The sequence below is a fragment of the Lissotriton vulgaris genome, chromosome 10, assembly GCF_964263255.1.
Source record: "Lissotriton vulgaris chromosome 10, aLisVul1.2, whole genome shotgun sequence".
NCBI classification, from domain to species: domain Eukaryota; kingdom Metazoa; phylum Chordata; class Amphibia; order Caudata; family Salamandridae; genus Lissotriton; species Lissotriton vulgaris.
In genome coordinates, this window is record NC_141698.1 from 473814177 (window position 1) to 473831742 (window position 17566).

The following is a 17566-nucleotide window of genomic DNA, read 5'->3' on the forward strand; positions in this document are numbered from 1 at the left end:
CATATCGCCATTGTCTAACCCAGGGTGGTGTGGAGTGCAAAAAACCGATGGATTTGGGCCCAGATCTTTGGACTGGGATGAATGTGTGACATTGATCCACATTCGGTCCATCACCTGTTTTGTTTACAAGAAATACACAACCTTGCATTTCAAACATTTATCGAAGCAATTTGATTCTTGTGTAAGATATGTGCGCTGCAGTGATTAGTGGAAGAAAACAGAGAATTGTACCCAGCATTACAAGAATGGTGAAAAAGATGAATAATTCAACTATTACAATTATTGTACTGAATATATTAATGCATATAATTGCATGCCTACCTAGCACTACCTGTCCTAAAGAGCATAGAGTGAATGTGTTTCTGCCAGGTGCCTTGGAGTGGTCTAACTATAAAACAGGTCGCCATCCCTCTAAGGATAGTGATGAGATTCAGCTGGGCTGGAACTCAGGCCCTGGGCAACCACCACACTCCATGAAAAGGATCCTCTGCAAAAAAAAGGTTTAGGGCCATTTATATATTGAAAGCTAGACCCATTCACACTGTCAACTTCAAACATGAACACGTGAAATGGGAGCGTTTGTGCACAGGCCCTGTTAATCTTGCAACACTCTTTCAGATGAAAGAAATGGGCCCAGGTGAAAATGTCCACAGGAATAGAGGCTGTAGTCAGTTGTATAGGTCCTATGAAGAAAGAGTTCCTCACATCTGGAAAATTGAGTAGCCATTTGAACAGTCTCTGGACATATGCTATGAAATCTATTTCATCATCCACTATTGGAACTCCTCTGATCCACACATTGTTACAGTGAAAGCTGTTCTCTAGGTCCTCTAAGTGGGTTTGTGATTTTATGTTTTGTTCTTTGAGGAAAATGATTTCTTGCTACAGGATCTCTTGTTCCTCCTCCTGTGTCTCCTGTGTGTCTTCCAGCAATGAAACATGTAGCCCCAATCTATTGAAATCTTGTTGTCCTCTTTAAGTACGTGTAGCTCGTAGGCTGCAGATGTCCTCATTTTTAAATCATTGAAAAGATAATTTAGGAATGACTATGTGAATGGTGCAACACATACATCATTCTTGATATTTTCTGCTGATTCACTGTGTAGTGGTGTTAGAGCTGAGTTACTACACAGCAGATACCTTCAACAACAGATCTTTTACTAATTGGACCTTCTATGCCTTTCTCGTTCACATCGTACATGCATTTTTCTGCATCCTGTTTGTGTAGACCAATAGATCGCACCTTACTGTGGGAGCTACAGGAATTATTAAGTGCAGGCACTTTCAGAAATGTTTCTACTTGTCTGGGGGGGTGTACCCTCCATTTAGCAGAGCCCCCATCCAAAGCCACTTTAGACCAGTATACCCTCACTGGCTAGGCCTGAAGCAGGATCTCTGGTGGCTTATCAACCGTTTATTCCATCCGAAGAAACTTACATGCATCACAATTGAATTATTGTAATCACACTGTTAGTATGTTAGTATATATTGGTGCGTGCTTGCTTGTTTCACTGAGAGGCACACATGAACAGTTTGAGAGCCCCTAAAAGAGGCCCTCTCTCATTGGCCCCTACACATTTATACTTCAGTGGACTCTTCTTGTTTCCCTGGACTTGTGGGCACAGTATTTAACTGCTGTCTTTCTTTCAGGTTCTCCTGAAGGAGTCAGAGAGCAGGAAGGAGGCCACGGAAGACGATTTGCACAAGTTGAACGAGGTGAGTTTCAGCATTGAAGGACAACTTTATTTTCAAGGATGTGACTTGGAATTACAGTTTGAAGGTCCTGTAAAGTCCTTATGGAGGAAAATGTGAAATTCAGAGAAGCGTCTTTGACTTTAATCATAATTTTATACTGTGGAGCAAATTCAGCTGGTGGATTCTTCTTTGGAGTCAGAATTTCCTCTAGAAATTTGGATCTTTTCCATTATCAAAGAACTGTAAGTGAGGGCCTTTGCTAGCTTTTTTGTCAGAATTCTATATTAGTAAAACAATAAACATCACATAACAACTCAGTAACCTTGTAAGAAAGTGCTCCTCCTATATAACCTGTATGCCGTCTTTTCCAAGCATATCAATCCTTCAACTCCTCAAAATATAGCATGTATTACATTTAGAAAAATGTATCGAACAGGATTATCAATCAGTGTTGTCTGAAGGAGATATGGAGTGAGTATCTGATCTATCGTTCTGTGATTGCAAAAGATATGTCCTCAATGACTTCCATATGACTTCCATATATCTTTGGGTCTAGACTTAATGGGCTGCATGCTTGCAAACAGTTTTGATTAAGTGTTAGAAACAACAAAGTTCCTAAGCCATCCCTCACATGTACATGTGATAAGTAGTCCATTCATCCAGTGAAGAACTATCCATCTTTTTGCAGACAATAAGAGTATTGACACCAATCACCAGAGAGGCTTTAGTATTTTGTCAACTTAACCCAGCACTGCAATATCAATCAACCAATCAATCAATTGACTTGTAAAGCCTGATTACTCACCCTTAAGGGTCTCAAGGCAATGTGGGGCTTAAGGGGGGGGGGCTGCTGATTCACTGAAGGCACTGTGGTTTAGTCGAAGAGCCAAGTCTTTAGGTCCATCCTGAATCAAGGCAGTGACATTGATTACGTGAGGTGGAGAGGCAGGGTGTTCCAGGTCTTTGCAGCGGGGTAGGAGAAGGATCTTCCTCCAGCAGTGGCACTTGGGATATATAGTACTGTGGCCAAGTCAAGATGGGCAGAACCAAGGTCTGGTAAGTGCGTGGAATGAGAGGCGATGGTTGAGGTCCCTAATCATGTAGGGCTTTGTAGGTGTGTGTGAGGAGCTTGAAGGTGATTCTTTCTTTGACTGGGAGCATGTGGAGGTCTCTCAGGTGGCTGGTGATGTGGCTGAGGCGGAGGATATTAAAGATGAGTCTGGTGGAGGCATTATGAATGTTCTGCAGTTTCTTGAGGAGTTTGCAGGTGATGCCAGGATAGAGTGTGTTGCCGTATTAAAATCTGGTGCTGGTCAGTGCATGGGTGACCACATACATTGAAATTAGTATAGTTTTTGTGTAAATGCGACATATCTGTGTGAATGATGTTGTCTTATCGGGCATGTCTGGGATATGACATTCAGTGATGTATGCTATCTCAGCCAACAACACATTGCAGTAGTGACTATGGAGCAGCATTCTCATGATAGATGCAAGAAGGTAACCTGGGGCGGTTTACAACAAGCACATTTCACTGACCTGGTGTTTTCAAATCTATGCAACCAAGCAGGGGTATAATAGTCTATGCAGAAAATGAATGGCTATTGCCTCCATCTGTGCACAGCAATATGACCATTTATAGATATTCTACAGATCACCCAGATCCATTCTCCATAATGCCACGGCTGGTACACAGCCTATTGGGTGTTCTCCCAGTGGTAGTCTATAGATTAGTGAGATGTAGCCCCTGGAATATTCAAGGGATGGAGCTTAGTGAGCGGGGCAATTCCCTTGGTTCTTGAGGAAAGTCTGGGACATAATCCTTTAGAGCATGCCACAATCTGAAGAAGTCTTTAATAGCCTCTTTATTGGCCCATTAAGTGGTATGCCTCTATATGGACCCATTAAGTGGTATGCCAGAGTCCTACGTTGGCGTTCCCCTTGACGGTAGTGTCAACCCTGTGCCTCGCTGCCTATAATGTATGACCCCCTTTCAGTTGTCTGCCCTAAATGCTAACAGGGCTTTGTGTGTTTGTCTATCAATCCTCTTACATAATTTCAACCATCTCTGTTCCTCCAGATCTTTAATTTTACCTTCTGTCATTTCCAGCTGTGCATTGGACACCTTTGAACGCCTGTCTGTGTAGAGATGTACAAACACCTTGGAACCTGGCTTAAAGGTCGCTCACATCAATGCAATTGAGTCTACCGCCTCAGTGTTTGGCCTAAAGATAGATACATTTTTATTTGCATAATCAATTAAAATCATTGCAATTCATACAAAAAAGCGTTAAAGCACTTTCCTTTCTCTATTTAAAAAGGAGTTCATATCAAAAGAGAGTTCATGACTGGCATGGCTGAAATTAATGGTGGTCGTCTACTGATAAAATAGAGTTAATCTCAGACATGTATTGCACAAAACAGATGGCCATCTGGGCTGAGTCGCCCTTTATATAGTCCTCCAGGGCCTCTTGACATGTCCGCACATTGAGGCTCTGCCAAATTGGACCCAACCAAAAGGTTCGCAAGGGGAGTAAGATCCTGCAAATGCACAAGAAGTGAATTCGATTTTCTTCCCTGTTGCCGCAAAAATGGCAATGAGAGAGAGTACCTGTCTTGTACCTCTGACCATACTTGTACACCATCAGGGGGATTAGGCCAAAACGTAATCTCATTAGGTGGTGTTTCACTTATGGCTTCATGGGGGATAACAGATAGTATGGTAGAGTTTTATGATCATAGAGTTTTGACGCCCAGCTACCATGGGAGAGATTTTTCAAGGCAAGTGCATCATGGTCCGCTGACAAGATCTTTGCTTGTTTGGGCTGTACTTTTGCGACCACCTCTATGAGCAGCGAACTAGCCCATATATCTTGAGCTTCTAGTGCGTCCAAGCAGTATGTTAAAAAATTGACTCCAGGAGGTTCTAGGATTGTGTAGCAGGGACCAGATGCAACTCTTTAGTGTAAGGTCACAGGCCTTTTTAGTTTTTTAGCAGTAGGCAATAAATCTTCCTTTCATAACCCAGTGTTAGGATGTCACGCTAAACTCCATACGAATTTGGGTGTAATAGGTCAAGTTGGGTAGGTGGAACACTCTATAAAAACAGGCTGATTGTGCTCGGTCTAATCAGGTGAACATTTTATCTTTGAAGTTTATGAAGCCAAAGGCTAAGGTCGGTAAAAATTTGGCACTTATCATGCTGATTAACAGTGGGAGATCTGGCTAAGTTTTCGCTAAAGTCCACCACTGCCATTTCCCACAATGGTGCAGTGAGTTGGTCAATAGACTCTTGGTTCAATTTGTTTAAGAAATTTCCCAGCTTCTCTTCAATTATGTCCTGATTGTCCAATGCCCACCATATCTTTCTTACAGGCTCCTAGTTGGATTCTTTCCCAATCTTCTGGCTGAAAGTGATCATATATTTGCATTGGACAGCTCCGCCATAAAGGTAGTATCAAACACCACCTTAGAAGCACTTGAGAATGATTTGACGGGGTCAAGAGGAGGTATTGTAGCCGAGTCACCTACTACAGCGCCCTAGAGGAGCACCAACAAAGGATTATTCTAAAATCTGAGTCATGTGTATTGGAGTAATACAAAAATGGGTTTTCTTCCCTGTTTATTTGGCCAGCTAGATGTTGTGTATGTCAACAAGTTCTATTTCATACTGTAGAGTATCCGGAAAAACTTTGGAGGGGTGCACATCTCAAGACTATTCAGCATCACTTAGAGCACCCTGAGCATGACCCTAAGCAATGGATCCAGACATGGAACTCTGTGGGGACGCTGCTGTTTCTGCTACTCGGCACTGCTATGGAATTGGTGAAAGGTTTCACTTTGCTCCCACATTCAAATCAAACTTTACCTGGGTTAACAGAGTATTTATCTCCTTTATTGTGCAGCCATTTTCAGTCAGTAAACTTCTTTCTAGCTTCTTGATTGTGAAGTTTGGAAATATTGCAACATCTGAACCCTGATAGCACAGTGGACCATATTACCTGACAAGTCTCGATATTGCATCTTAGTCACTGTAGTAGACATGCAATAATCGGGCAGGAAGGCACACTAGGAACGGGTGCACTAGGATCCAAAGATCGATGGGCATGCTCAACAACAACAATACCAGTAAATGTCGGGCAAAAGTCTCCAGCAGCATAGTTTCCACAAAAATCTCGACTTTAGTCACGTGTGTGGATTCTGTATGACCTAGATCCTAAGATTGTGGTGAAGGTAGCACACTTCCAAAGCTTAGTTCCTGCTTGCACAGTGTCTGTGTAAGGCAAGCACTCTGTAAGTGTGTCAAGGTGCATCGACATGCTTCCCATCAATTGCTGAGACCTGCCTTCAAATCAAGAACCAGGTATTCAGTTTTGGCCTCAGCCGCTTCTGTGCTTTTCACATGTAAGCTACTCTGCTGCTGGTCAGCCTTCCCCATATGGTAGCAATACGTTCAGTTTGAGCTGAAAGTAACTGGGGCAAGAAAGAACTGCAGCCACCAAAGCTCATGCTAAAGATTATTAAATTCAGGGCAGTTTTTGTGGTCATATCCAGATGGGAGACCTTTGGGTACTAGCTTGGAGCCGGCATGGATCAAGTCTCGCAATACAGGCAATGCTGGAGGCAACCCCAGTCTAACTTATAGATTATCATGTGATAGGTAATAACTAGTAGAGCAATAGGAGCATGTAAAAGACAGTCGCTCTGTCTAAAATGCAGCTTAAAGTACGTTCACTCTGTGTGTAGTTATAAGAGGGGAGTTAAGCCAGGAGAGTCTCACACACTTGGTAGCCCAGCAATAGAACAAACACTCATTAGAGAGGGCTGCCCCAGTCACCCGCGACTCACTATGAGTGATGCCTCATCAGGAGAAAGCTGGGCCTTTACGGTCTGATTAATAGCAGGCTTCTCTGTGGCATACATCCCTCTGTGAATCACCTCTGTGGCAGCAGAAGCTTAGGTCAGGCAAGGTGGCCGGAGGTGTGTCTTTTGCTTTCTCATCCTAAGTGTGCCGGGTATGTCCAGATGTGGGTCCCGGGCTCACTGTGCCATTGGATTCAAGCTATCCTGGCTGATGAGGACTGAAACTCAGAAACCGGTCCTAGGATCCTTGTTTCCAGTGCAGGGAGGACCTGGCTTGACAGTTTGGGCTGGACTGTTCCTATGAGGCACAGGGTCAAGACTGATTTGCATATGGCCAGGTCTGAACTGGGGTGGCATGGTGAGCAAAAGAACAATGGATTTAACCCTGACCTCTTGACTGGGGGTGAATGTTTTGATTTGTTCTGCATTCCATCCATCAATTGTGTGTCTTTTGCTTTCTCGCCCTAAGTGCGCCGGGTATGCCCAGACGTGGGTCCCGGGCTCATTGTGCCACTAGATTCAAGCTATCCTGGCTGATGAGAGGTGAAACCCAGAAACCGGTCCTAGGATGCTTGTTTCGCATCCAGGGAGGACCCGGCTTGCCAGTTCGGGCTGCACTGTTCCCATGAGGCACAGGGTCAAGACTAATTTACATATGGCCAGGTCTGAACTGAGGTGGCATGGTGAGCAAAAAAATGATGGATTTAACCCAGTTCTCTTGACTGGGGGTGAATGTTTTGATTTGTTCTGCATTCTGTCCATCAATTGTGTGTGTGGTGCTGCACCATATGCAGCAGGTAGCGTAGAGCACCCGCCACCATTTGCCCTACAGCTGCATCTCTGTCCAGAAAGATTTACGTGCTCTGGGGCCCATCCGCAGCATTAAATGGAATCATTAGATCACCAGTCACTGTCATGTTAGCAAGTGAGTGTCTATCTAGTAGCATCAGATTAGGGTGGATTAGCCTGTTTGGTTGTACCACTTGACAGAGCACCTCAGTTAAGCGGCCATCATGTTGCCCAGTAGGCTAAGCGCACTTTGCTACCTTAGCCTCCTATTTTAGTTACAAATCCCCACCACGGCTGTAATTCTTTGAATGGGGTATTGCATGTATTGTATGTAAAAAAAAATATTTCACCACAGTATGGTTCTTGGTGCTATCTTAAGAGCAAACTAGAGTCCCAAAAAGCTATTTAGTGAAAACCACATGTTGAAGAGGCTGATGTAGTGCAAAATTTCCCCTTGGTAGAAAATGTGGGAGAAAAGCAAGTTTGGAAGTTTAGTAGAAGCCACTAAGAGCTTTCACTGACACAGGGTGCATCCTTGAGTATTTCTACAGAAAATCTGAGAACGCCAGAAGAAGTGGTATGCATATAGTTAGTTACCAAAAGAAGGGAAACCTGCTGCGTAGAAAGCCAGACATGCCTTCATCTTTAGCTAAAAATTGGCAGCCAGTGTTATTTCTGTGTTGTTGGAGAGATGTTTCCATTTCTTTGTACTCTTACTGGTGCAAACTAACATATTTTAAAATGTGTTTGAGCTGTCAAAATATGCAGGAAATATTCTTGTTGCATAGACTGAAGGCCCGATTCACAAAGGTACTTACATGTAATAAAGTTACAATTGCGGAGTCTCTGCTCTCGTTGCACAATCCCCGCACTCAGGGTGAATTCTCCAAATGGCTCACAGCAGAGACTGTGCCGCACAGGTATTCCGCCCGAGTGTGGAGACTTCGCACTCTACATCACAATCTATTGCCCTTCACCCTCATTGTTTTTTCTCTAAGTGCTATGCTGGTTCTAGCAGATGAATAAATAATAAGGCTAAATTTCAGAGGTGGTGCACATGCCTGGACAACAGAGTTTGTTGTTTGTCTTTTTCGGAATAGCTTGTCACATATTTCGAGCACAAGCCCAAGAGCCAGGAGATTGGGTCTTCATGAGAACACAATCCTGGCACCAGTTCAATTCTTAATTTGAGCCGGTGGTTTCTGGTGCTTGGCACCAGCACTTACCTGTCAACACTGGGTCATGTTACTGTCTGCCACATGGTGGCACTATCTATCTAATTTAGAGATGAGCCCAGCAACAGTTGTTTATTAATTCAGTATACATTAAAAATGACAATTGACTGCCTCCCACGACATTTTTATAGTTGTGGGGGCCTGGAGTAGACTGAATTGTCATTCTTGTAGGAGTGTGATAATTAGTAATTGTGTTGCTACTGACATTGGCAATGTGTGGTGCAAGCTGCAGTTGCCTCATGACGAGGGCCCTGACATTTATTTTTTTACAAATTAAACACTGGAATGGACTGCTTCTCAGTTCCTCGGAGAGTTTTACTGTAGGCTTCTCTCTGGGGCGAGATGGAATCTGGTGTTTAGGTCATCTAGATCTACAATCTACGTCTGTGTCCTGGGTGAAGTTTTTCTTCAAACTAAGTAGTCAACTGGCGGTCCTTATATATTGTGTCTTATCTGAGATGGAATTTTCAATGTCGCCTATGGACTGTTTTGACATAATTATATACATCAGTGCATGCACTAATAAGGTAAAACGACATCAATACAGAGTACATTGTTTGGGTTATGATTGTTATTTGACTTTGAAAAAGGCACCAGTCCCAGAGTGATGTAGTACTGCGAGTTTTGTTAATTTTTATATCTGAATGACTTGACACTTTCACGGTTCTTGGAAAGAAAGGCACTGGACATCCATGTTAAAGGCAGACATGTTGATGATTCTGCATAATTTGAGGAAAGATGGTGACTCCTCTTACCTAAGATGCGTTTGGGGCCTTTTTAAAATGGAGGTCTTAGGACCTTACGTCATAATGACATGCAGTGTCTGGGCCAAAGGTAAACAAGCAGGACAGGCTAACTCAAATGGAGACTATATATAGCTAAAAATAGAACCTGTCTTATATTTTTTTAAGAACCTAAACGTGCACAAAGAACCCTAAAAGCAAGTAATTAAATAGATAAAGCACTTGAAATATTGAGCGAAACAACCATAATATTTATGTCACTCCTAGAATCATTTCTAAACTAAATAGTCGCTAAATGATCACTGAATGTTTTGGATTAATCTTCCTCATCAGACATAATATTTGTACATTTACAGAATAAAAGCACGTTTAATAATAACACATCGCAAGGATGCTGAAAGCACTTTTGCACTGTATATTTTAATTGCTATTGTAAAATTTGCGATTGGTTATAAGTGGATCAGAATAAAGCAAAATGAAATGTAAGATGATTTGTTGCTGAAATGTATAGGATTTTTTCCTTCCTGCATAGCATTTGCAAAATGCAGCCTAGGGGAGAGTATTACAATGTACTGTAATATGTGATATTTCATTTTTTTAGATTGTAAATCTCTTTTATGGATTTTTATCCAAATAAAGATATTTGAATTTGCAAGAATGCTGCTTTAATTTCGTGTGGCATGCCCATTCAATCTGTATATAGTACCACTATATGTTCTAGTAAACTGCCATCACTTCTGCTGCGCTAGCCTGAAGTGCTATTTATAAATGACTTACAATGCATTGTATGTATTGTATATATTGCATGTATGCACATGTTGTGCAGGTCTAGTAGGATCTAGTCCTATAAAAGTGATTTGTATGACCTATTGTCTAAGTTGCCTATAGACTGGTAAGTGTGTTACTTGCAGAAGTGTGAAATGTATATGTCAGGACATGGTCTAAACCCAGTCAAGACGGGACAGGTGACTGTCATTTTTGAGCAAACTCTCAGTGACATTCTGTGATATATGGGGTAATTGACCAAGAAACTATGTCTGGTGTTCATTTTTTGTCCTAGTTTTTATCACTAAGCCAGCCATTGCTTCTTTCACTGATCCATTGAAGACCGACCACAATCCAAACGCAAGTGCCAGTGATAGCCACAACCATAGATATGAGCCATGAAGGCCCGTATACATGCTGGCACCCAGGTATAATCATAGGACTGCTTAGTGTTACGTGTCTATGTTTCCTTCCCATCTCAAAAAACAATCCCAGAAGGTACCCTTTCCTCTACACACATCGACGATAGCCAGTTTACAAGTCTAGCAAACAGCCCATACTCATATTTTCATAGAGGGGGTATAAGATTGAGCTAATTCTTGAAAATTTATTTTCTAGCAAGAAGCATCAGATAAAACAGGAGGGACCGCTGGGAAATGTCTAGAAAGTAGCAGATTGCAATGTCTGTCCCAAATTAGACCAGTAGGAAATTGATCACAATAGCAGCTCCGAAAAACCCCTGTAAGGACCTTGCCCACATCTTCCTAGAACTTAATGAGCAAAGGACATTTAAATGAACATATGTTCATCGTTTGCTTCGGGTTAGCCACATCTTCACATATCAGGACCTGATTTTGTGCACATCTCATGATCTTTTCCCTCGCGGTGGGATGCCTGGCTTTCACCTTGTGGCTACCCTGCCAGGGTTATCTCACAGGGGAATACCAGGACGGGTTCCCTAAGCAAGCGCGGAGATGCCCCAGGGTAAGTCGTGCGCTATATAAGTTTCATTCATTTCATTCATTTCATTTCATTTTTAGGAGACCAGCAAACCCTGTTGAGTGTAAAGCAGTGGTTGCTTTTTTAATTTGCTGGTCTAACAACTTTTTGTTTTTTATGCATACATTTTTATAAGCATTTTCATTACTTACAGAATGAGAGAACACAATGTGGTTCGAAAATATTTTCAACTGTAACCTCTCTGTCCCTCCCCTTCAGGGTCCTGCATAATCACATTACTATAATAAACATGTATAATGAACTTGGTACACCAAGAAAGATCTTGTGAGGCCACTTAAATATAGCTCTGATTCGTACTCTAGTTTATTCCATCAACCATTCCTCGGTCTGTCAGTGCAAGTGGTCTAACCTTGATATAGAATCCTGGGAGATACTTACCACAAATGTTGTATGTCCGACCCTGGAATCCTACCTTCCCAGATCGAGATAGGAGACAACAACTTACTTTCCTTGGCATCCAGTACCAAAGAAAGACCTCTTTCTGTATAGTCTGTGTAGCCTGTAACCTGCTCTCAATCTCCCAGGGCCTCCAATTTCTTGCATCTCGCCTCGATACCAAGAATCTCCACACTTGGGTGGGGGAATGCCCCAAATGCAGAGATTCTGCCTCGTGTGCAGAACGTCGCAGTCATAAAGATACTACTTGTTACTTACCTTTGTGAATATTGCAAAGTAGTAAAGTTACACTTTTGTTCTAAACATTGACCTTTGGTCTAACTTTACCTTTGTGAATCGGTCCCTGAGTGTCTGAGTAACTTTACAGAAGTCTATAATAGGTAAGTATATTGCCAGAAATATGAGCAACTTACCCAGTGTGTGAGGCATTATAGATATAACTAGTTCACAGGAGGAAACTTGATGAGCACTGAAGATTAATGCACACAATTACACAATTAATACGATTAATACAAGAAGGTAGAGTCCTAGTTGCCAAAGCAAAAAATTGAAGTTTTGTAGCCAGGCACAAAAGCAGGTTTCAGATACTCAAACTTAATCTCAGGGGTAGTCAGGAGTCTTAGAAAAGCTACAACAAAGTTGAAAGCCAATAATCAGTCCAAGACAAAAACAAGATATGTACAGGGTGTTGGTTGGAAACCGTTAACATGAAAAATAATAAAATTGAGATAAGGGAGGTACAGGTGTAATTAAAGCATCAAGCAAAAGAGTTGAAGCAACCTGTGTTACCAGACAGTCTTCAGCATTCACTAACTACTTACAGTGCTCTGCCCTCTCTTACCTGAAAGTCAAGTCCCAGTCCACATGTAACTGGGGCAACGTGTATCAGACCCAACCCTGGAAGTTATTGTCCTCATGATTGCAGTTTCCAAAGCCATGTTCATCATGTCCTTCATGTTGCATGCTTCCTGATCTTCCCCTGTGGTGTCTTATGTTAAAAGCTGACACCTGACTCGAGCCTGAAGTAATATGAGTTTACCCTATGATTTATGTGATCGCCACCTCTTGCACATTTCCTCCAGGTTTTTTTTACCTGTGACTTGAGGCATGTGTCTATTGCTATCATATTTCATTAGGTCTCATTAAAGGTAAGCATTGGCAACCCACAGGACTACTTTGAAGGAATCCCACCTTCTATGTCCTACTGATCCATTTATAATAGGAAATCATTAATACCATTCTCAGTCTCCTCCCTAACTGAAGCACAACCCTCTCAATTTCCTTTTTTTGCAAGACAGTGACGACTGTAACTTGTTTGTCTTCCAGATGTTTCTTACTGATTACTCTTTGTATGACACCCTCTATCTCTCCTTAGTATATATATGGATCATACCAGGAAACCCTTGGGTACTTTCTGCCATTTTTGCCATGTTTCAGGTTGTGCATCCTTCACCACTGGCAGATGTTCACTTATAACCTTAACAGATTTCAGATATGGGCACAACTTGTATGCACTGGTCACATGAGCAGTAAGATGTCTGCATCTATTTCAGTTCCCCTAACTGAAACCCTCACAGATACTCCCTTTTGAATTAATTTATTGTGCAACCCTCAAAGCTTATGAGTTATCATTATTTGTGTTACTTCTTAAGACACATCATCACTGGCCATTCAAGTGAACCATAATCAGACTTATCATCTATGACATCATCAGTTTCAGGTATCTTAATGGGAAAATAGGAGATGATTATTTATTTTACTGAGGCAATTAATGGAACACATACTGACTCTGATAAATATGAAACAACATGAGGAAGACAATGACCACCAGGATGATTTATTTTATCTTCATTCACAACACCCCAATATGTCCTTTAACCATTAATAAATAGTCCATCAATCAGTGCTAAAACTGTCATTAACTTGTGTAGGTCCATGACACTTTACGGATATGCCCAATCTGACCATGTATGCCTAAAGAGTCATTTGGTATGAATGAGTAACATTCTGATCCTACAATGGTAGTATCCACTCTTAGCAGCTAGGACATAATCAAGAAACATTTTTCACACAGGAAAGTTATTTGGGCTTGGGTTGGTCCAATATTAACCCTAAGGCTATAGCTGTAGATTTCAAAACCTCTTCTGAGGCTTTGGCTACAAATTGGATTTCCTATATAGACAGCCTTCTTCCATATATTTATAGAAAAGATGTGGGCAGTTTCTGATACTTTGCTGGGCAGTCTCATTCGGTGTGGATATTTGGCAGGAGTGTGTCAAATAGGATGGATAATGGAAGCAGCATAGCGGGATCTAGACCAGTCTTAGGTAATCAGGTTACCACAAACAAAGTAGGTGCCAAGTTGGTCCTTGGAGAGGCTGGGGAGTAGAGGATTCCCGAAGTTCAACATAGTAGAGACTGTGCTAGAATCATGATGGGCAATATCAAAGCAATTACAATTGTTTTCACAGTACAGGGATTGTCATACTTTAAGGTGCAGTCTGTGAGCTGTTGATTTCTGGATATCTGGCACAAGGCCCTACAAGGCAGAGCAACAAAATGAGCCAACCAACGAGACTTGCAGCAAAGAATACAAGCCACACCTACCGGGAGCTCTAGTAGCTGGGAGGATTTCCACTTCCAATTTCGGAGGTGACACTGAAGGAAAAAGGGGGCGGGTTGCATCATGATAAAAATGATGCTGGTAAGGGTTCGCAGCAAGAGCTCCTCCTTGTGTTGAGGAAGCACCTTTGTCTTCTGAAGCAAGGATAGAGTGGGTAGGACCACCTTGGCTCAAATCATGGAGGCAGCAGCAGGGTTGGAATTCCTTGGTACAGTGGTCAGATTGCGGTTTGTTGGGTGCACTTAGGCTAGTTCTCCACTAATTTTGCAGCAGTGTTGATGGGGAGCAGAACTTGGAAAGGACCACACAAATAGGCTGGAGGTGGTCACTTCCGCCAATGTACTTGCACATGAACCTAGTCATGGACTTGCTGGTTGAGACAGACTAAAGTAGGATAAGCAGGTAAAAAACACTTGGACCATAGAGACAGCAAATAAATTGTGTTGTTATATTGAAGTGTTATATCATAATTTAGGTGCAAATCCAGGAAAGATGGGGACACAGGAGGGTTTAATGGAAGCAACACAGGGTGCCTCATCTTTATCTCATAATCACAACATTTAGTTACCTGGGGATGCCACTGAGTTACCAGAGTGCCAAGGGCAGAGCATTGGGCCTCTTAAGTCCTGTTTCAGTGGAACTCTTAGCTATTTTGTTCCTCACGCTCGAGTTAAACCCTAAACATTCCCAGAGAATTTTCAGTGATAGACACAGCATTGTTTGTTTCTTAACGCTTATTTCCTGATCTGGAGAGAACATAAAGTGAGTAGCCTTTTCATTCTCTATCTGAAGGTAGACTTGAAATCTAGGAATGAAATGCCTGATCAGCCATTGTCAATTTGTCCTTCATTCGGTTTTCATGATATAGAAAAACCATAAAAGTACATAGGAGATTAACCACATTAAAATCCATCATTTAAAAATGTTCAATATTAAAAGGATCAATAAGCAATCTATAGATTAAAATACTCAAGTACATAGTGTAATACAAAATACTGTGAGGAAATATAAAATTATCCATAGTTATCTATACATTATTTCCACTACTCTAAATTAGGCCTGTGCCTTACACAAAGCTTCAAAAATAGTGAAATACTTTTCGCTACGCATAGTTCTTCTAAAAATTTAAGAGCGAGATAGGCTGCTCTGCATCTACGCAGGCCCATAATTTGTAGGATCGGAATCAACCATCATCTTCTGAATTCTTTATAGAATTTACAAAAATGGACCAAGTGGATTGTTGTTTGCGTAGAAACTTCATCGCACGGGCATAATAATAAATGTTCTGACCAGTCATTTACTTTTGGAAAGGTCAATAAGTGATGGAATATACCGAGCCTAAATCGTGTTAGAAGAAACCTTTCATAGCTACTTAGATTAAAAGTGAGATAGGGCTGGATAGTCATTGTGGTTTGTATGGCTAACGTATGTTGACTGTAGATTTGGATACTTTGGTGGCTAACCATAGTTGATCTAAATGTGATAAGCAAGGTTTTTTGAGACCTTTTCTGGATAGCTCAGAAATTGTTGCAGGGGAATGATAGTATCTTACAAGTCCCAGGTCAGTCAAAAATTTCTTGATATAGTTAAGGCATCCAATCCTATGGCTATTTTCTAAAGAAAGACAGTCCTGAATAAGTTCTCGATTAAGTGTAGTTTTACCGGACGTCCAAATACGATGCCATATGAGAATTGGTTGTATTTCAACTATATCAGTAACATACGGCACCCCGAATTCCAAGTGGCAGCTATAGATGGAAGAACTACGTGGAACAGCGAGTAGAAATCTCAGAAAACTGTTCTCTACTTTTTGGAGTACGTCCAATTTACCATATACCCACACCCCTGCACCGTAGATAGCAACACTTATGCATTTTGCCTGAAACATTGTAATCAGTTCAGTGGGAGGTCTTTTCCCTAGCCTTTGAGCAAAGTTTGCTAAGGCTGTTGTTGCCCTCATAAAAAGCAGTTTCCTCGCCTCAATTGCTTGCTTCCATGCATTTGTCATCCATTAAAATGCCTAAAGAAGGGCATGTTTTTGTAGCCTCAAGTTTCTTATTTTCAATAAAAATGGCCATTGTTCTCTTCTGTCTAGGGCCAGTGGACATTACAAAGGTCTATTTGATGTTAATTCTAGGATCTAGGTTACCCATAAAACTACTGTAGCTCCTAAGAGCACGCTGAAGTCCTATGGGGGTTCGGGCTAGGATCACGGCGGCATCGGCGTAGAGAAGGGCGGGTATTGGATGTTTTCCCATCAACAGTAGATCCTGGCACCCCTCCAGCATCACTCCCCCCAAACCATTTGTATAGAGCATAAACAGGAAGGGGACCAGGACACAGCCCTGCCTTACCCCCCTCTCCACCCCGAACGGCGCCGAGTTCTCCTGACAGCCCATATCTTACCCTAGCTGTTGCGTTAGAATATAGTCCCTGTAGGAAATTGACCAGAGTGGTATCAACCCGCATATCAGATAATATGGCCAACAGTTTAGAATGACTAACGCAGTCGAAGGGTGCTGTTAGGTCGACATAAGCCATGTATAGGTTCCCGCACTTTGCATTAGCATATTTACCCATGATTAAAGTCAAATTTAGAGCTTGCTCAGTGGTGCCTAGCCCTTCTCTAAAACCGAATTGGAGGTCTGAAAGCTTCTTGTTGTCTTCTGCCCACTGCTGTAAACTACCAAGAATGATGCAACCTGCTACCTCACTAAACAAATCTAGCAGGGAAATTTGCCGATAGCAGGTTGGGCATTGACGGTCCCCCTTCTTAAAAATCGGGACTAAGATTGATTCTGACCAAGATTCTATCAGTCCCACGGCACAAGAGGCTTCAAGGACTGTGGTCAGTATTGGGGTCCACAGTTCCAGGTTATGGTTATGTTTAAATAGGTCAACTGGGAACGCGTCGGGACCAAGCGCCTTACCACCTTTACTCGCTAACAGAGTGTGCTCAACTTCTAAGTGGGTAATTTCGAGTGCTAAATACAGTATTACTAGGATGTAGACGTGGATTTTTATTATCATTGGAAGCGACTCGATCCTGTGGTTGCAATCCAAATATCTTTGCAAAGTGTTGTACCCATACATCTTCATCAATGGCTATGTCTATCTTAGAGTTATCCCTAGCTTCTGTGAGAAAGGGGGATTTGAAAGTTTTCCAGAAAGCGATGTTATCTCTTGTGATACAACTTTTATGTAATTGGTCCCATAACTCGTTTTTTAGTTCAGTTTTCCTTGCTTTAATGGCCTGATTGTACTCCCTTCTGAGATAAGCAATTTCTTGCTTATCTCGCTCAACCTTGCGAAGGGCGGCCTTCAAATTTGAGTAAGCTTTAGTGCATGTTTTATTGAACCATCCTTTGTTTTTGCCCTTAGTATCCTTAATATTCCTATGCAGGGCTGTTTTTACTTTTCTACATATGACTAGGAAA

General features: G+C 41.9%; 1 protein-coding gene across 1 annotated transcript in view; it reads left to right on the plus strand.

The window, feature by feature from the left end:
- Positions 1–17566, plus strand: part of LOC147685423 (syntaxin-binding protein 4-like) — a 986001-nt gene that overhangs the window by 618055 nt on the left and 350380 nt on the right. The window contains exon 15 of the mRNA XM_086939786.1: positions 1651–1716. Within this exon, the coding sequence (XP_086795912.1) occupies positions 1651–1716 (66 nt within the window). The remainder of the gene's footprint in view (positions 1–1650; positions 1717–17566) is intronic.